Source organism: Gallinula chloropus (genome assembly GCF_964237585.1).
Source record: "Gallinula chloropus genome assembly, chromosome: 7".
NCBI classification, from domain to species: domain Eukaryota; kingdom Metazoa; phylum Chordata; class Aves; order Gruiformes; family Rallidae; genus Gallinula; species Gallinula chloropus.
The window spans coordinates 14,931,558-14,944,924 of record NC_140092.1 but is presented as its reverse complement, the minus strand read 5'-3'; the positions used below and the strand labels follow the sequence as shown (position 1 = coordinate 14,944,924).

Sequence of the window (13,367 nt, the reverse complement as noted above, 5' to 3'; positions counted from 1 at the left end):
GATACGCCTTATTTGCAGCAAGCCCAAGGATCTCTTCACAGCACTGTGCTTTGGCAATATAAACAGCCCTGGAGTGTGTTACACATTTTGTGGAGCATAAATGAGAGCCCTCAGACACCAATACGCATGGTTGTGGCCCAATAACATTTATAATGAGCAAAAACCCAGCCCAAACCAATAATAGAGATGTTCGTGGCACTTCATAAAAAGATGGATACAATTATTTTAGCCAAAGGTTAAAAAAAAAGAAAAAGAGTGGGTGATAATTGGGAAACATTAAAAGCATGTTGAATGCCCCAAAAGACCATCTAGAAGGAAAAATTTCATGCTGGTTACAAAATCAGTCAGAGAAGGAGCAGTTGGAAACGTAACAAATGGTGTAGAGGGGAAGTTGATGGTGTTGAGTAAAAAGCAGAGGTTAGGACCAGTGCAAAATTAATAATTGAAACTAAACCTGGAGCACTCTGTCGAGGAGGCATTCTTTCCCTGGCAAATTGAAGGAAAATAGGGCATCCTAATAACAGTGTGGGACCATTATCAGATGGAAATAGTAGGTTTTGTCAGTAATACGGAACTGCTCATGGAGTATTTCTTGTCTGGCACTTGTAAAGAGTCAAATGATGCTGCTACATCAATATGATGATGATGAGGATGGTAAGCAGGTAGAAATATTTTCCATTTCTACTGTAACTCTGGGTGTTAGCGCTCATTCAGCAGCAACACCAGGAGAGCCACAGCGCAGGCTGCAGGGAGCTGTAACTTCTTGGCCACACCAGCTTTTCATCCCTAAGAGCACATCTGTTACCAAAAGCATTAGGCAACTGCCGCCAAAGCATGATGTTTTCAAAATCATACGATTTGGACAACAAGAGCTAAATCAAAACAGAAGGTGGACAAAGCAAACTCTTAACTATGTATTTCTTTATGGTTTGGAATATCTGGGGTGCTCCAGAAGACTGAAAGATGCAAATACTGTATGTTTTGGTGTTTTTTTTTTTAAAGAATACATGAGACATCCAGTTGAATTTCTGGAGGGATTCTTTTTGAAACTCCTCTCCACCTGTGCTTTTAGTGCTTTCATCAGTGGAAGAAGGCACACAGTCACTGCTCGCGGCTTGTGAGTGGTGCAGAGGTAGCGCTGAGCAGGGAAGGTTAGAAGTGACAGACTTGACCAAGCACGGTGCAGCATCGCCATGTGTTGAGGCACAGAGAACATCGCTCTACTTGGTTTCAGCCCCTAGGAAATGGACCCTGAGAAAAGCTTTTGGAGGACAGGGTGACTTTCTGGTGGAGTATTAATGCACAGCATGGCCAAAAGGGCTGGCGTGGTACTTGGATGTACAGACACGCAAGGAGGTGTAGGGACTCTGCCTTTGGCACAAGCCTAGCATCTTGGGAAGGTCAGTGGTGATGTTAACAAAGAGAAGACAAAGAAATGACTTCACCACTAACTGTAAGTGCATAACAGATGACTGGCATTTCCCATTTCCTTTCCAAAGCTTCTATAAAGCCCAATAGAATGAAAACATGATGCCAGCTTGAAATAAGATGTCCGGTTACGAAGGTGAAATAACACAGGCTGTAAGAAGAGTAGAAGCTGCATTGCTGGGAAGTGACAACTCGAGTTGCACTGTGTTTTACCTGTGGATGTGGTCTGGTGCAAGGGGGATTTAGTCTGGGGAGTTGCTGTGCTATGTGGCAGGTCAGGCTGGGAAGTCACAGCCCAGTTTCTGTCATGGGTGGCCACCACACTGCTTAACTATGTTTTATAAATTGGGATACTCCTCAGAGAAAGCTAGGGCAAGCTGTGCTGAAGCACTTGGTACAGTGTACAGGTGCCTAGAATTACAACAAAGTCTTAAAGCTTGGATCGATAAACAGCAAAGACCTCCCGCCTCTTACATGTGTCCTGCTTAGCATCTTAGCAAGACCAGCTTTCCCCAGCATGCCAAATCCCCTGTAGCACCTCCTCCTCGCCCTTCTGCTCCCACAAAGATCTCACTCTTCCACCCGCTGCAGGTCAGGTCACTTTGCAACTTCAGTGTCCTTTCTGAGCCACTGGCACTTTCAGAAAGTAAAGGCTGTGGAAACGTCTTCCTAATGGGCAGGAAAATTACTGCCTCCCCACAGGCTTCCTACTAAATCATAACAAGCAAGTGTTATTTTAACATTAGAGTCTTTCCCTCTGGTTACATTCAGTGTAGATCCCTGTTGGTGATGTTGGGGATAGTGGATACGTGCATAAGCATGCAGAGAATCAGGTTATGATCCTGTTAACTCTCTAGAGATCGCATCAAAGTCAAAGAAATCCAAAATAAATAAGCTGGTAGGTTTAAATGATTATTCGTTCTCACAGTTGGGAGCCACGAGCTCTTAGAAAGCCACGTTTGCTGCAGGGTTTGGAGGAAACAGTTCCTCTTATCTCCACAAAGAGAATATTTGTAGAGCTGTAAGAGGGACACAGAAGTAAAAAAAAAACCCGAAGCTTTGACTCTCAGTCTCGTGCTGCCCTCCTCGTGGCTTCCTTTCAGCTTTGGTTAATACAGCAGCCTGAGAAGCCTGGCTTTGCATGAGGCATCTGGTGTTTGAAAGGCTGAGGTTATTTGTACCAGCCACAAACTGTGATGTATGATGGCTTTACAAGCCCAAAGTGCTCCAAGTCCTCCAGTCACTAGAATGATAACAAAACTGTACAATTTTGTGCTGCAAACTTTAGTGCTTTTATGAAGATGGAAGTTTCTGTAAGCTTCAGCTGGCTTTTAGTACCTTCTTATTTCTCACCGGTAATGAGAAACCCTTTTATCAGCAGACTACAGTTAAAGTAGAGCTGTACTTCATCTGTTGGGAACACAACAGGTTAAACAGTTTCCTGGTGTCTTCTCACTTGTGCCCCATCCCTTTGGAAGAACACAGGTAAATGCATCTTTGGGTAGCCTGCAGTGAAATTGCTGCCTGTGGGTAAAATGCTATCCTGCTGTGAGATCAGCTCCTAGAAATTAGAACACTTTTATATCGTGTTCTTTATTTATGTTTATATATTTTATTATCTTTTTAATATTCTGTTCTCTGTCAGGCCCCATGTTTTTCCACATAATTGCAGGTAATGGTGCCAAGAGCCGTCAGGTCATCACCGGGGACTTTAGATAATAGAGATAACCACAAAAGCAAGTGCAAACTTCACAGACTGTTTTGAGCACAGCTTTGTGGGGACCACCATAGCTATCTAAAGCTTCCAGATACCACTGATGCTTTGGCAGCAGCATCCTCAATGAGCTTGCTTAAACACAAAGCAACACAGGGCAGGAAAAGTTTCTTTGCAAGTATCTTGGTTCATCCAAGCACCACTCAACTCTCTTTCAGGTCCAAGTGTCAGGCATCTTCCAGGCAGTAGTACAACCACCCATCATAGCCTCTTCCATCCTTATTGTCTCCTCACAGGAGATGCCAAGATCTCATGGGAAATGCTGGTTGCCCGTGGTATCTTACAGATTTTGGTGACCTTGTCACCAGGTTTCTGATGCTGCTCAGGGCAGCCAGCTGTCACAATGCTCGTGCCTCCTTCTTGGATACCTGCTTAATCGGCGAGTAACACATGCATGGGCTTTCCTAGTTTTATCTGCGTTTTGGATATGCCAGCAATCATACAGAGTATAAGAAAAAGGTCTCAAAATGCAGTCTTACCCTTCAGTTCTTCATCCTTTCCACATGGAAAGGCCCACCAAATTTTTCATTTCCCCACAGAAGCTTTCCTGTATATTAAAATGGGGGGGGGGGTGGGGAAGCCAAATCCTTTTTCTGCCACACCATCTTACAAAAACCCAGTCTACTAAAATGTTCACCTGTGGTTATTTTAATCTGTAAGAATTTGCATCGAGTTTTCTGACTGCCACTATGTGCTAAATGCACAGCGCTCGTGACGGGAAGGCTGCCGAACACGGTGGTGGGAGTATCGAGCTTGGCTGCCCTCTGGCTTTTGCAGAATTGGAACATCCTCTGAAACCATCCAGTGACACCTGAAAGTGGTTTTATTTCCTACCAAACAAAAAAGCATCCAGATTCTGCTCACAGGGCATTGTCACTGTGTAGGAGCCACATACTGCCCTGGTCCAGCAACGAGGATAACTAAACCGGGTACAAAGCACTTGAAATGCCAACTTTTGCCTAATGCCTGACCTCCTAACCCCGCTGCAGCAAAGTGTGACCTGTCAAGTGAAACAGGCGTAGCACATACACTGATGGGTCATCTTTATGCTGAGAGGTCAGCATGAGGTGGAATTACAGGAATTCATTATTCACATTGGGCACCCGGCACAAAGTGAAGCAGTTTTGCACCCTGCCTGCCTAGACAGGGGGATAGTTCCTGAGCAGCGTGAATGCCCAGGAAAGGGTGCAAAATACCTGTAAATCCTACCTGGAAGACATTCTCAGTGATTTCAGTGTTTGCTTTCAGATTGCCAGCTTAAGACAAAGCCACAGACACGACATTTTTCCAGGTGTAAAGGCTGAATGCCAAGAAATAATTAAAGAAAAAAATGAAACTCCTCTGAAATATTTTTTTCTGGATTTTTAGCTGAATCTAAGATTATCTCTGCATGTTTTACAAAAACAACCCATATGGAATGTGAGAGTGATAAGGTACCTTAAAAATTATATTTAGTCTTGCACAAGTCAGTCGGAACGTTGGGTTAATATCTGTTTAATTCTCCTACGGTTTTCCAGGCTCAGGAGAAAAGCACTGTATCTCAAAAATACTCCAGAGTTAATCAGGGATGTGGCAGCATCTGCTTAAGAGAGACCCATAATTGAATCATCCCTAATTAACCTATCACCTCAGCAGAAGGGAATAGGATGTTGGTACCACTACTGAAATGGATGAGAGTGATGGGAGTGGAAAGGGGGGAGGGTGGGGAAAGAGAAATAAAGCAATTTGCTTAACACCTAGATTTATAACAAATTTGGGAGGAGGGAGGGAACAGAAATTAAAGTATATGAATCATTAAATCTGTTCAGTATAGTTAATCAGACTGTAGTTTCAAAAACATTTGAGCATATTTACATGTTAATCAGTGCATGATTTAGGTCCAAGAAATGTTTTCTCCTTTGTATGGTTTGGTGTTTACAGTATTTACAGATTTTTTTTTTTATTATTATCATTACTGCTGACCTAATTTGTATTTGCAATAATTATAATTTCAAACTAGGGAAAAAAAAAAAAAAAACCTTTGGAAACTAGTGTGCAGAAATTAAAAGCAATGCCAGGGAGCTCGACATAGGAACTACGACATCTGTCATGTATTTATTGAATGAAATGTCTGCACAAACCAGACTGAGAAGTATTTCCTATTTGAACTGAATCTCACAGACGTACAAGACAGATCCTGAAGAACACTGCTTGATTTAATATTGTTGTTCTATTTTGTGCTAGATAGCTAATACACGGTAATTGCAATTTGTTTCATACAGTGCCCTGCCAGACTGTTTTAGATTATTTGAAGACTGTACTTCAGCATCACAACCAGCTCGTGGTACCACAGCCAACAGACCATCCGACTGAGGTAGTGTACAGTGAAGACAAACTGCATCTCTTCATGTTTGAAAATTCATTCAAGGCATGTAGGCACATAAATCAGTGGGCACTGGAAGAATATATTTAGTAGTAAAAATATGTAAAATCTATTATTAAACTGTCATTCTTCAGTACAGTATTCTTCCCCAGATTGAGGAGGCCCATCACTAGTATAACCTAGGATGACTTAGTCATAGCACCACGTAACTCCCTCCCTGAGCACCAGCTGCCCTTGCCTTATTTTGGGTAATTTTTCTCTCACCTTTCCCCAGAAACATCACTTCTGTGGGCGGAATTTAAGCCCAGTGAAAACTGTGGCTGGGTGATGGGTGGTGGCCGCCCGCGGTGGCTGCAGCCTGTGCCTGTCAGGGCACCGACAGGCCATGTGCCTGGCCGCAGGCAAGCATGTGTGTCCAGCCAGTATAGCTCTGATCAGCCCTGAGGTGGTTAACACTAGAATATATGCTTCCTTCATTTTGCAGGCAGACCCAAGCAGAGACCTCTGCGAGGCTTTGGAGTGCTTTTCGGAAAGCATCCCAAACACAGCGTGGAGTGTGGACAGTTTGATGCTCGATACCGAGTTGGGGGGATTTTTGTAATTGTGTTCTGCTTAAAAGTGAAAAAGCAGGAAATTTAAGTCCTCCTCTTCTCTGGAAAGTAGATGTATAGATTTCTTTCTCAGCTCTAGTATAACTCATGTTAATTTTGCTCCAGCGTGTTTCCAGTCAGGCTTGTAAAGATGCCTCAAATCAAATGGCTTTGTTAAGCCTTTTCTAGCTTAGACACTGTATTGGAGGCTCTTGCCATGCATGTTTTTATGTATGTAGTGTACATGTGTCACTACACATCATTCACACAAACAAAATCAGAAGAGGGAAGACTTAGGTCTAGTCTGATCGCCGTTTGCACGTAAATGATACACAGTGCAGGCCTCACATAGTCCCAGCTTACCACAGTTTCACTGAAGATACTCTGCAGAAGTTGAGGATGTGCATCACTTTGCTCCTCCATTCAGTTCTGTTCTGTGCAAATTGATATATACATATGTATGTATTTTTATATATATATCATTACCTGTTTTCACTCGAGTATATTCCAAGGCTTAATTTTCCTTTTTTGTTTGTTTTGGGGTTTTTTACTGATCTTTTGCTTCACCCAAATTTTCAACCACTGTAAAAAATTGAGGCTGCTCTGTAACGTCCCACATGGAGCAGCTTGTCATGACGTGACAGAATTTTTTATTCAATTAAACACATAGATGGTAATCTTTTATTCATAAGCTTAATCATGTACAAATACAAGCATGAACACAGTTGTACTTTGATTCTTCCTTCAGGATCTGCTTATTTCATTTCTGGAAGGTTTGCTGTTTGTTTTAGTTTAATGACCGCTGGACACACCAAACTGCATCACATATACACTGAGAATCTTTTGCCCAGAAGTGCTTTACTTCCCAAGGAAGCAGTGGAAGTGCATTTGTAGCAGGAACCCAGTAATTGTTTAACAGAGTAGCATAACACTATCTCCTGCTTTTGGAGAAGAGTGAGGAAGAATATCCTAAATTTCAGGCGTTGCATGGCTTCTGCCTGCCAGGGCACGGAAGCAGGACAGTGCCTGCAGAGGTGCCAGCTTGGACTTTGCACCAGTATCAGTTAAGTCCTTGCTTTACTGGGGAAAATGGAGGGTTTGGGATCTAAGGTAGGGAATAATTAGCTTTATGTAAAAGGGATGCTAAGCTAGCAACTGAAATGTGGGATTGGATGATCCTGTGTATTTCCTCTGTGGTGGAACAAGCCAAGGAAATACTAGTGTTGGTTCCCCTGAGATGGAGTGATCATGGTTGCTTCAGCATAAGGGCATCATAGCCCCCCCAAGAGCTTTCCATGCTGCCCCCCTGCTCTTCCTCCTTCCCCAGCCCCTTTACTACATTGACAGAGAACAAGTAGCTGGGCTGGATGGAGGAAACATTCTTTCCACAGCAGAGCTCCTCAGCCACTCTGTTGGCTTCCCAGGGGCACGTGGCAAAAATTAAAGCAGCTTCTTGTGTCATGAGTGGAGGAAGAGAAATGGAATTTGCTGTGGTGGGAGAAGTGAAGCGTAAAGAGGGTCTCACATTGTAGGCAGAGTTGGGACTATATGTGAAGGGACCTTCTTTTAGGCATGACAAGCTTGGATTTACAAACCAGACAGTTGAGAGGTTTGGGGGGAAAAGGAAGGGCCCAGCAGACAGGCAAAGCCCACCTCCTTTATATTTTGGCTTTCTTCACAGAGCTTTGGATTTACTTGTGGCTGCCTTTGCCAGCGGTTTGCACCAAGCCAGCTAGGTTTGCACCAGGGAGAACAAGAGGCAGGGAGTCACACAGGCTCAGCTCCCAGCTGTGCTGACCTCTCTCTGCGAGGTGGTGGTACCCTACACCGTACAGGCAGATTCTCCAGTGACCCCTTCTTCATGGTCTGCACTAAATGCAGCCTTTATCAAGCTTGGGAAAAAAATTAAAAGCAAATACCTGAGGAAAAATGTCAAAGATGCTCCCAAGCTGTCTCACAGGGTGCTGTAAGTATAGGAAGGGAGGCAAGGGTAGTCCTTGAAGTAGTTTTCAGATATCAAAGATCTTGAAGCAAGGAGGAGAACTTTGCAACAGTTGCCCACAAATGCAGCATCCAGACTGCCCCTGTTGAGCATCATCAGACCCTTGGTTTTTGTCGCTCACTGTGAGCTCCTATCAAAGCTGGGGGCTCTACAAAGGTTTTACTAATTGGGCCCCCAGATTTATGTGTTTTAATAAGCGGGTCTAGCTGTAAAAGTTAATGAGTCTCTAGGAGGGGGTTGGGGGTTTTGTGTACTTCAGTTATTTCAAGTATATTAACAGCACCATCTTATGTTAATTGGGTAATCCTGAACTGTGGCATTTTATGGGCAACAAGAATTAAATACAATTTAGGTACAATTGACTAAAGAGGGCTTATAAATGTGTGCGGATTACAGGGATCCCCATAATTAGTCCCACAGCATTCATTTAACGTTGGAATATTGAAGGGCACAAATTATGGAGGTTAAAAGCAACATTTCCTTCCAGCTGACATGGTGGCATTTCTGTAAAGCTATAATTTGAGCTAATACGGCATTCATTAATAATAATGAGGCTTTTAGTTTTCATAGTTCCTTTATTTATTTTCTTTATATTTTTCACAGTAACATAACCGCTGTCAAGTTTCAGGTGTGTTCGACAGAAATAATAAATTTATTATAAAAATAGACCAAAAGAGTCACCTCTGAAGTAAACTGTCAGCTGCGATGAAGTGATCCATTTGATCACGCTCTTCAAAGACCCTTTTTATGCATTTTAACAGATTAAGAAGAAAGGTTTTACTTAAATAGTGTACCCAGTCGCTGATTCTTAACTCTTTTTAACCCGCGTGTTGAAGTGGAAGATATCAATCGCCATCTCTCAAAACATATTCCTTGTACCTCACCCAATTTAAGTGAATTTCCAGGAAAATGGAAATGTTATTTTAAAAGCCCCCATTCTCACTCAGTACGAGCAGCTACGTGCTCACTTCAGGGTGTGTCCCACTGTCATACCACAGTGAGTTAGAGAGCGTATTTTTATTCTAAGTGACGTCTTTACTTACTTGCTGTGTAAAATAAGCAACGGAATATTTCACTTTTTCAGGGGAGCAAGCAGTTGCTGAACAACTACCCCGTCTACATCACTAGTAAACAGTGGGATGAGGCTGTAAATTCTTCCAAGAAAGATGGACGACGGCTCCTTCGCTATCTCATCAGATTTGTTTTCACAACCGATGAGCTTAAGTACTCATGCGGCCTTGGGAAAAGGAAAAGGTCAGTGCAGTCAGGAGAGACAGGTCCTGAAAGACGTCCTCTGGATCCAGTAAAAGTAACATGTCTCAGAGGTACTGCATCTTTTCGCTCAGTGTCCACCATATGTGATCTCATTTCACCACATTGGCTCTGGCTCAGTAGAAGCGTTTGGCTGGCAGGTGCAGAACTAGAAGGGGCTTCACGGGCAGGTGACAAGCAGCCAGAAACCCTCCGCTTTTTCTTTCTCTTTTTTCTTTTATACATACATATATGTATGTATGTATGCATTTATATATGTGTTGGGGTTTTTTGAATGGGAAAAAACAGGGCTATGTACTTAAGAGAGTAGACAAATACAAGGGCCCGTGAAGCTGATAGGTGTGAAAGAGCAAAGAAGGAAAATCAGACAATCCTGATTACACTCTTTCATAATGAACTAACAGGGCACTCTGACACTGACACACAGCAAAATTAACCACAGGAGTATTTATAACTTAATGCACAGTAAGCATATGGCACACAAGGCCAGAGTACATTACTGGAGTCACAAGCTTACCAAGCTTCAGAGTAGGTTTGAATGTTTTCAACATCTACAGGTTAATTACATACAAAGCACATAAAAATGCCTTGTCAGGGATTTACCTTCCTTCTTTGGAATACTGATGCAGTATTAACTGAAAAAGTTAGGGAACGGCTTCCCCCCATGTTTAGCCTGAAAAGGACTGGGAGTTTCACAAGCCAGTGCCAGAGAGTGAGAAAGCTGGACAATACAGGGAAAGGGTCCGGACTGAAAAGAATTCTCTCTTGTGGCAGATCATACTTTGGTGTCCTAAAATTGTTTGGAAGGCCTGGCACTGGACTTTATAATAAAACACAGAAAATAAGGTGGTTTTTTTAAGCCCTATTAAAAATGTGTTTGTAATACCAGCATCTGTGTTTCATAAATGAAAGTGGTTACCATTTCTTTAACTCAAATTTCTGTGTTTTATGAGCATGTGCTGGAAATTTTGGTTGAATGGATTCAAAGCACATTGTGCTGATTGATGCCCTGTAAAAAGCTAAATTTCAATCAGTCAGTGATCAAATTATTTTTATTCGACCAACTCAAAGCATGTATCAGACAGAACCTCTTCCCACTTAGGGCAGAAGAATTCAGCCAGGCCGAGTAGATCAGACTTTTCGTTGGGGTACATTGATGTAACCAGGCAACACTCAGTTTTTACACACAGCCAAATTAAGCTGTGGTAATAATTTTTTTTACTACAGAGGAACCTGTTACATGATGCTCTCTATCCGTGCATAATAGAAGGGCGAGTCCTTTGCACACCATGCTGCACAGAGGTCTGGAGCAAGATTTAGGATCCCATAGGTTCTTCTGGAAAAAATGAAGGTTGAATACAAGTGTACTAACCATTTACTCAATGACTTTCAATTCCACATAATAATTTATGGACAAGCAAGGAGTTAATACCCTTTTCTTCCCCCTGCTTCCCACCAAGACTAACAGTAAATCTACCTGTAGAAGGACTTTTGCTGATGGCCACTCCTCTCTGGGGTACCGGGCAAGGCCAGTTGCTTTAACTTTCAGGAGCTTGAGGAGGAGCCCAAAACATTCAGTGTCTAAGGACCAGATAAAGAAAGCAGAGTAGACAGCCCTATCTTTAGACTTCCATGTGTGAGTGGGAATGTTGATGGCTTTCTCCAGTACCAAAAGCTAGCTACTGGCTCCTAGCCATTTCCCAGCCAAGGTAACAAGCCTCTGACTAAATTCTCAGGGTGTCCAGTTACGCCTTCCCACCATAGCAGGGAGTGCAAACTGCTGCTCAGAGTAGCTTAAACACCTTGAAAAAAACCAGCTGACTGATGTCTGGAACCAGCTGTAAAACAGCTGGGTGTGCCTAAATTACAGCATCGCTCCTTTACGGAGTAATCCTTTCTCTGAGCAAAGCACCGGTCTGCAGAGCCCCGTGTGAACGTAACTAGGTAGGAAGTACTGTTGCCTGTGTGGCTTTCCAGGCAAATGGATTTAAAAGTGAGATAGCTATCGCCTTTGCAGACACAATGCTGGAGGAGCTAGGCAAAAAAAAGTCATGTCCTAATTCTGCAACAGATGAGATACCTGGGAGGCACGGGAACTCACGCAAAGCACAGCATTCCCTGGCCTCAGGACATGGTGACAGTAATGAAGTTACCTTGCGCCACTTACGGGGCTGTTGGCTTGTCAACAGGAGAAAATAGGATTTAAAAACATCCTGGGAAACATAATACCACATGAGGGAATAGCTAATGTCACAGAATAAATAAGAAGCTTGGTTTCCATACGAGGTACAGTGTATCCAATATATCTAATAAGGTGCCCTCAGATTTAAAACCATATTTGGACGTTTCGAGGTCTGAATACACCTATTTGAGAGACACTGAGCAGCTACTGGCAAGACGCCTTCTGCAGGTTTAGCGTGTGGCACGTCAGAGAATCTGACAGAAAGATCATTAAAAAAAACCCATAATCATCACGTACAGATAGCTGCATGTGGAAGCAGCAGCTACTTAAATAGCCAGGTTACACGCAGCACAATTCCTTTTCTCCTCCACTGAAAACTGTGGCAAGGCTCCCCAAATTCGCCTTTGCATCTCATTTAGCTGTTCCTAAGACCAATTTAGTCCCTGAAAAATAGGTGCCAGCTTCAGGAAGCTGGAGGGAGCGGGGCTTAACATGAAAAGCACTGCAAACCAAAAGGAGCCCCAAACCGAAGTGATGGTGGTGACACTTTGGAGTGGGTGGCAGGCTCCCGCAGCCTGCAGATGTTGAAGCAGCCAGCAGAGGGAGAGCATAAAGATCCGTGAGACCGGTCACCCTAAGGTATAAATACACAGCAGGTTTCAAGAGAAACCCATCCTGGCCTGTGCTGATGTTCATATGTATTGCACGTGCTGAATAACAACCGTCACTTGGAATTAGCTCTTTCTATTTCCACGAGACGGGACTTTATCTCCAGGTACACTGCATAATTAGCTCAGGTACAGCAGCATTCACTGCATGTGGAGAAACACAGTGGTATGGAAACAAAGTAGGACCAAGTGGCATTATCATGGCATCCCCCATAAGGCTTTACTTGTAGAGCAGCAATGCCCCCTTTCTTACTTCCCATGAGCTTTTGACACCTGAGCGGTAACAGATACTGCAAAGACAAGTTGGGTTTTTTTATCCTTGCATGTTTTCCTGCAGAGTTCATTAGGATGCATTGTACTTCCAACCCGGACTGGTGGATGCCATCTGAAGAGCAAATTAACAAGGTATTCAGCGACGCAGTAGGACACGCGCGCCAGGGGCGTGCAGTGGGGACCTTCCTTCACAACGGGAACTCGTATTACGAAGGGACTGACCACCCGGGATCACAGGACGAAGTCTTCAATAGAGGTATGCAGGACGGATCTGGCGATTGATGGTAGTGAGAGGAACCTCATACAACAGTAGCAACCGCTTAATTTAGGAGAGACTATTTGTTAAACATACTTACCCTACTGTCATTTAAGAGTCCAAAGCATGTTTGAATGCATACTGCATAGATTTCAGCTTCTCCACCCTACTGTGTCCCAGTTAACAGAAAGAAATCCATTTCAAGACCTGCTTTATGGGACTTCTCAGTGCCTATTATTTGGAAATCCTTCATAGCACCCTCAAAGGGAAATTGCAGCTCATTTCATCTAGTTCTAGAGGAAAGGTCATTTAAAAACTATTAAAACGTCAAAAGAAGCTACCATCTTGTCTGCCAAATGATAACAAGCCCAGGTCTAGGACCCAGAACAGCTGGGTGCTCTTTGCTTTCCATGAGTAGGAGATGCAAGAACAAGACTGCATGCTTGTAACAAAAAAAAGTGGTCTCCTATTTCCTAACGGAAAATACCATAATTATAAATCCTACCTTAAAGTACCGCACAAGATGGAAAATTCAGGGACTTCCTTTAGCCAGCTCTGCC

General features: G+C 43.2%; 1 protein-coding gene across 1 annotated transcript in view; it reads left to right on the top strand.

Moving 5' to 3' along the window:
- The window catches only part of BEND4 (BEN domain containing 4), a gene marked incomplete at both ends in the record, with an annotated part of 28,137 nt that extends 15,304 nt beyond the window's left edge, over window positions 1-12,833 (top strand). The window contains 3 exons of the mRNA XM_084266924.1: window positions 5,464-5,555; window positions 9,241-9,481; window positions 12,616-12,833. Of these exons, the coding sequence (XP_084123050.1) occupies window positions 5,464-5,555; window positions 9,241-9,481; window positions 12,616-12,833 (551 nt within the window). The remainder of the gene's footprint in view (window positions 1-5,463; window positions 5,556-9,240; window positions 9,482-12,615) is intronic.
- Between the last annotated feature and the right edge of the window lie 534 nt (window positions 12,834-13,367).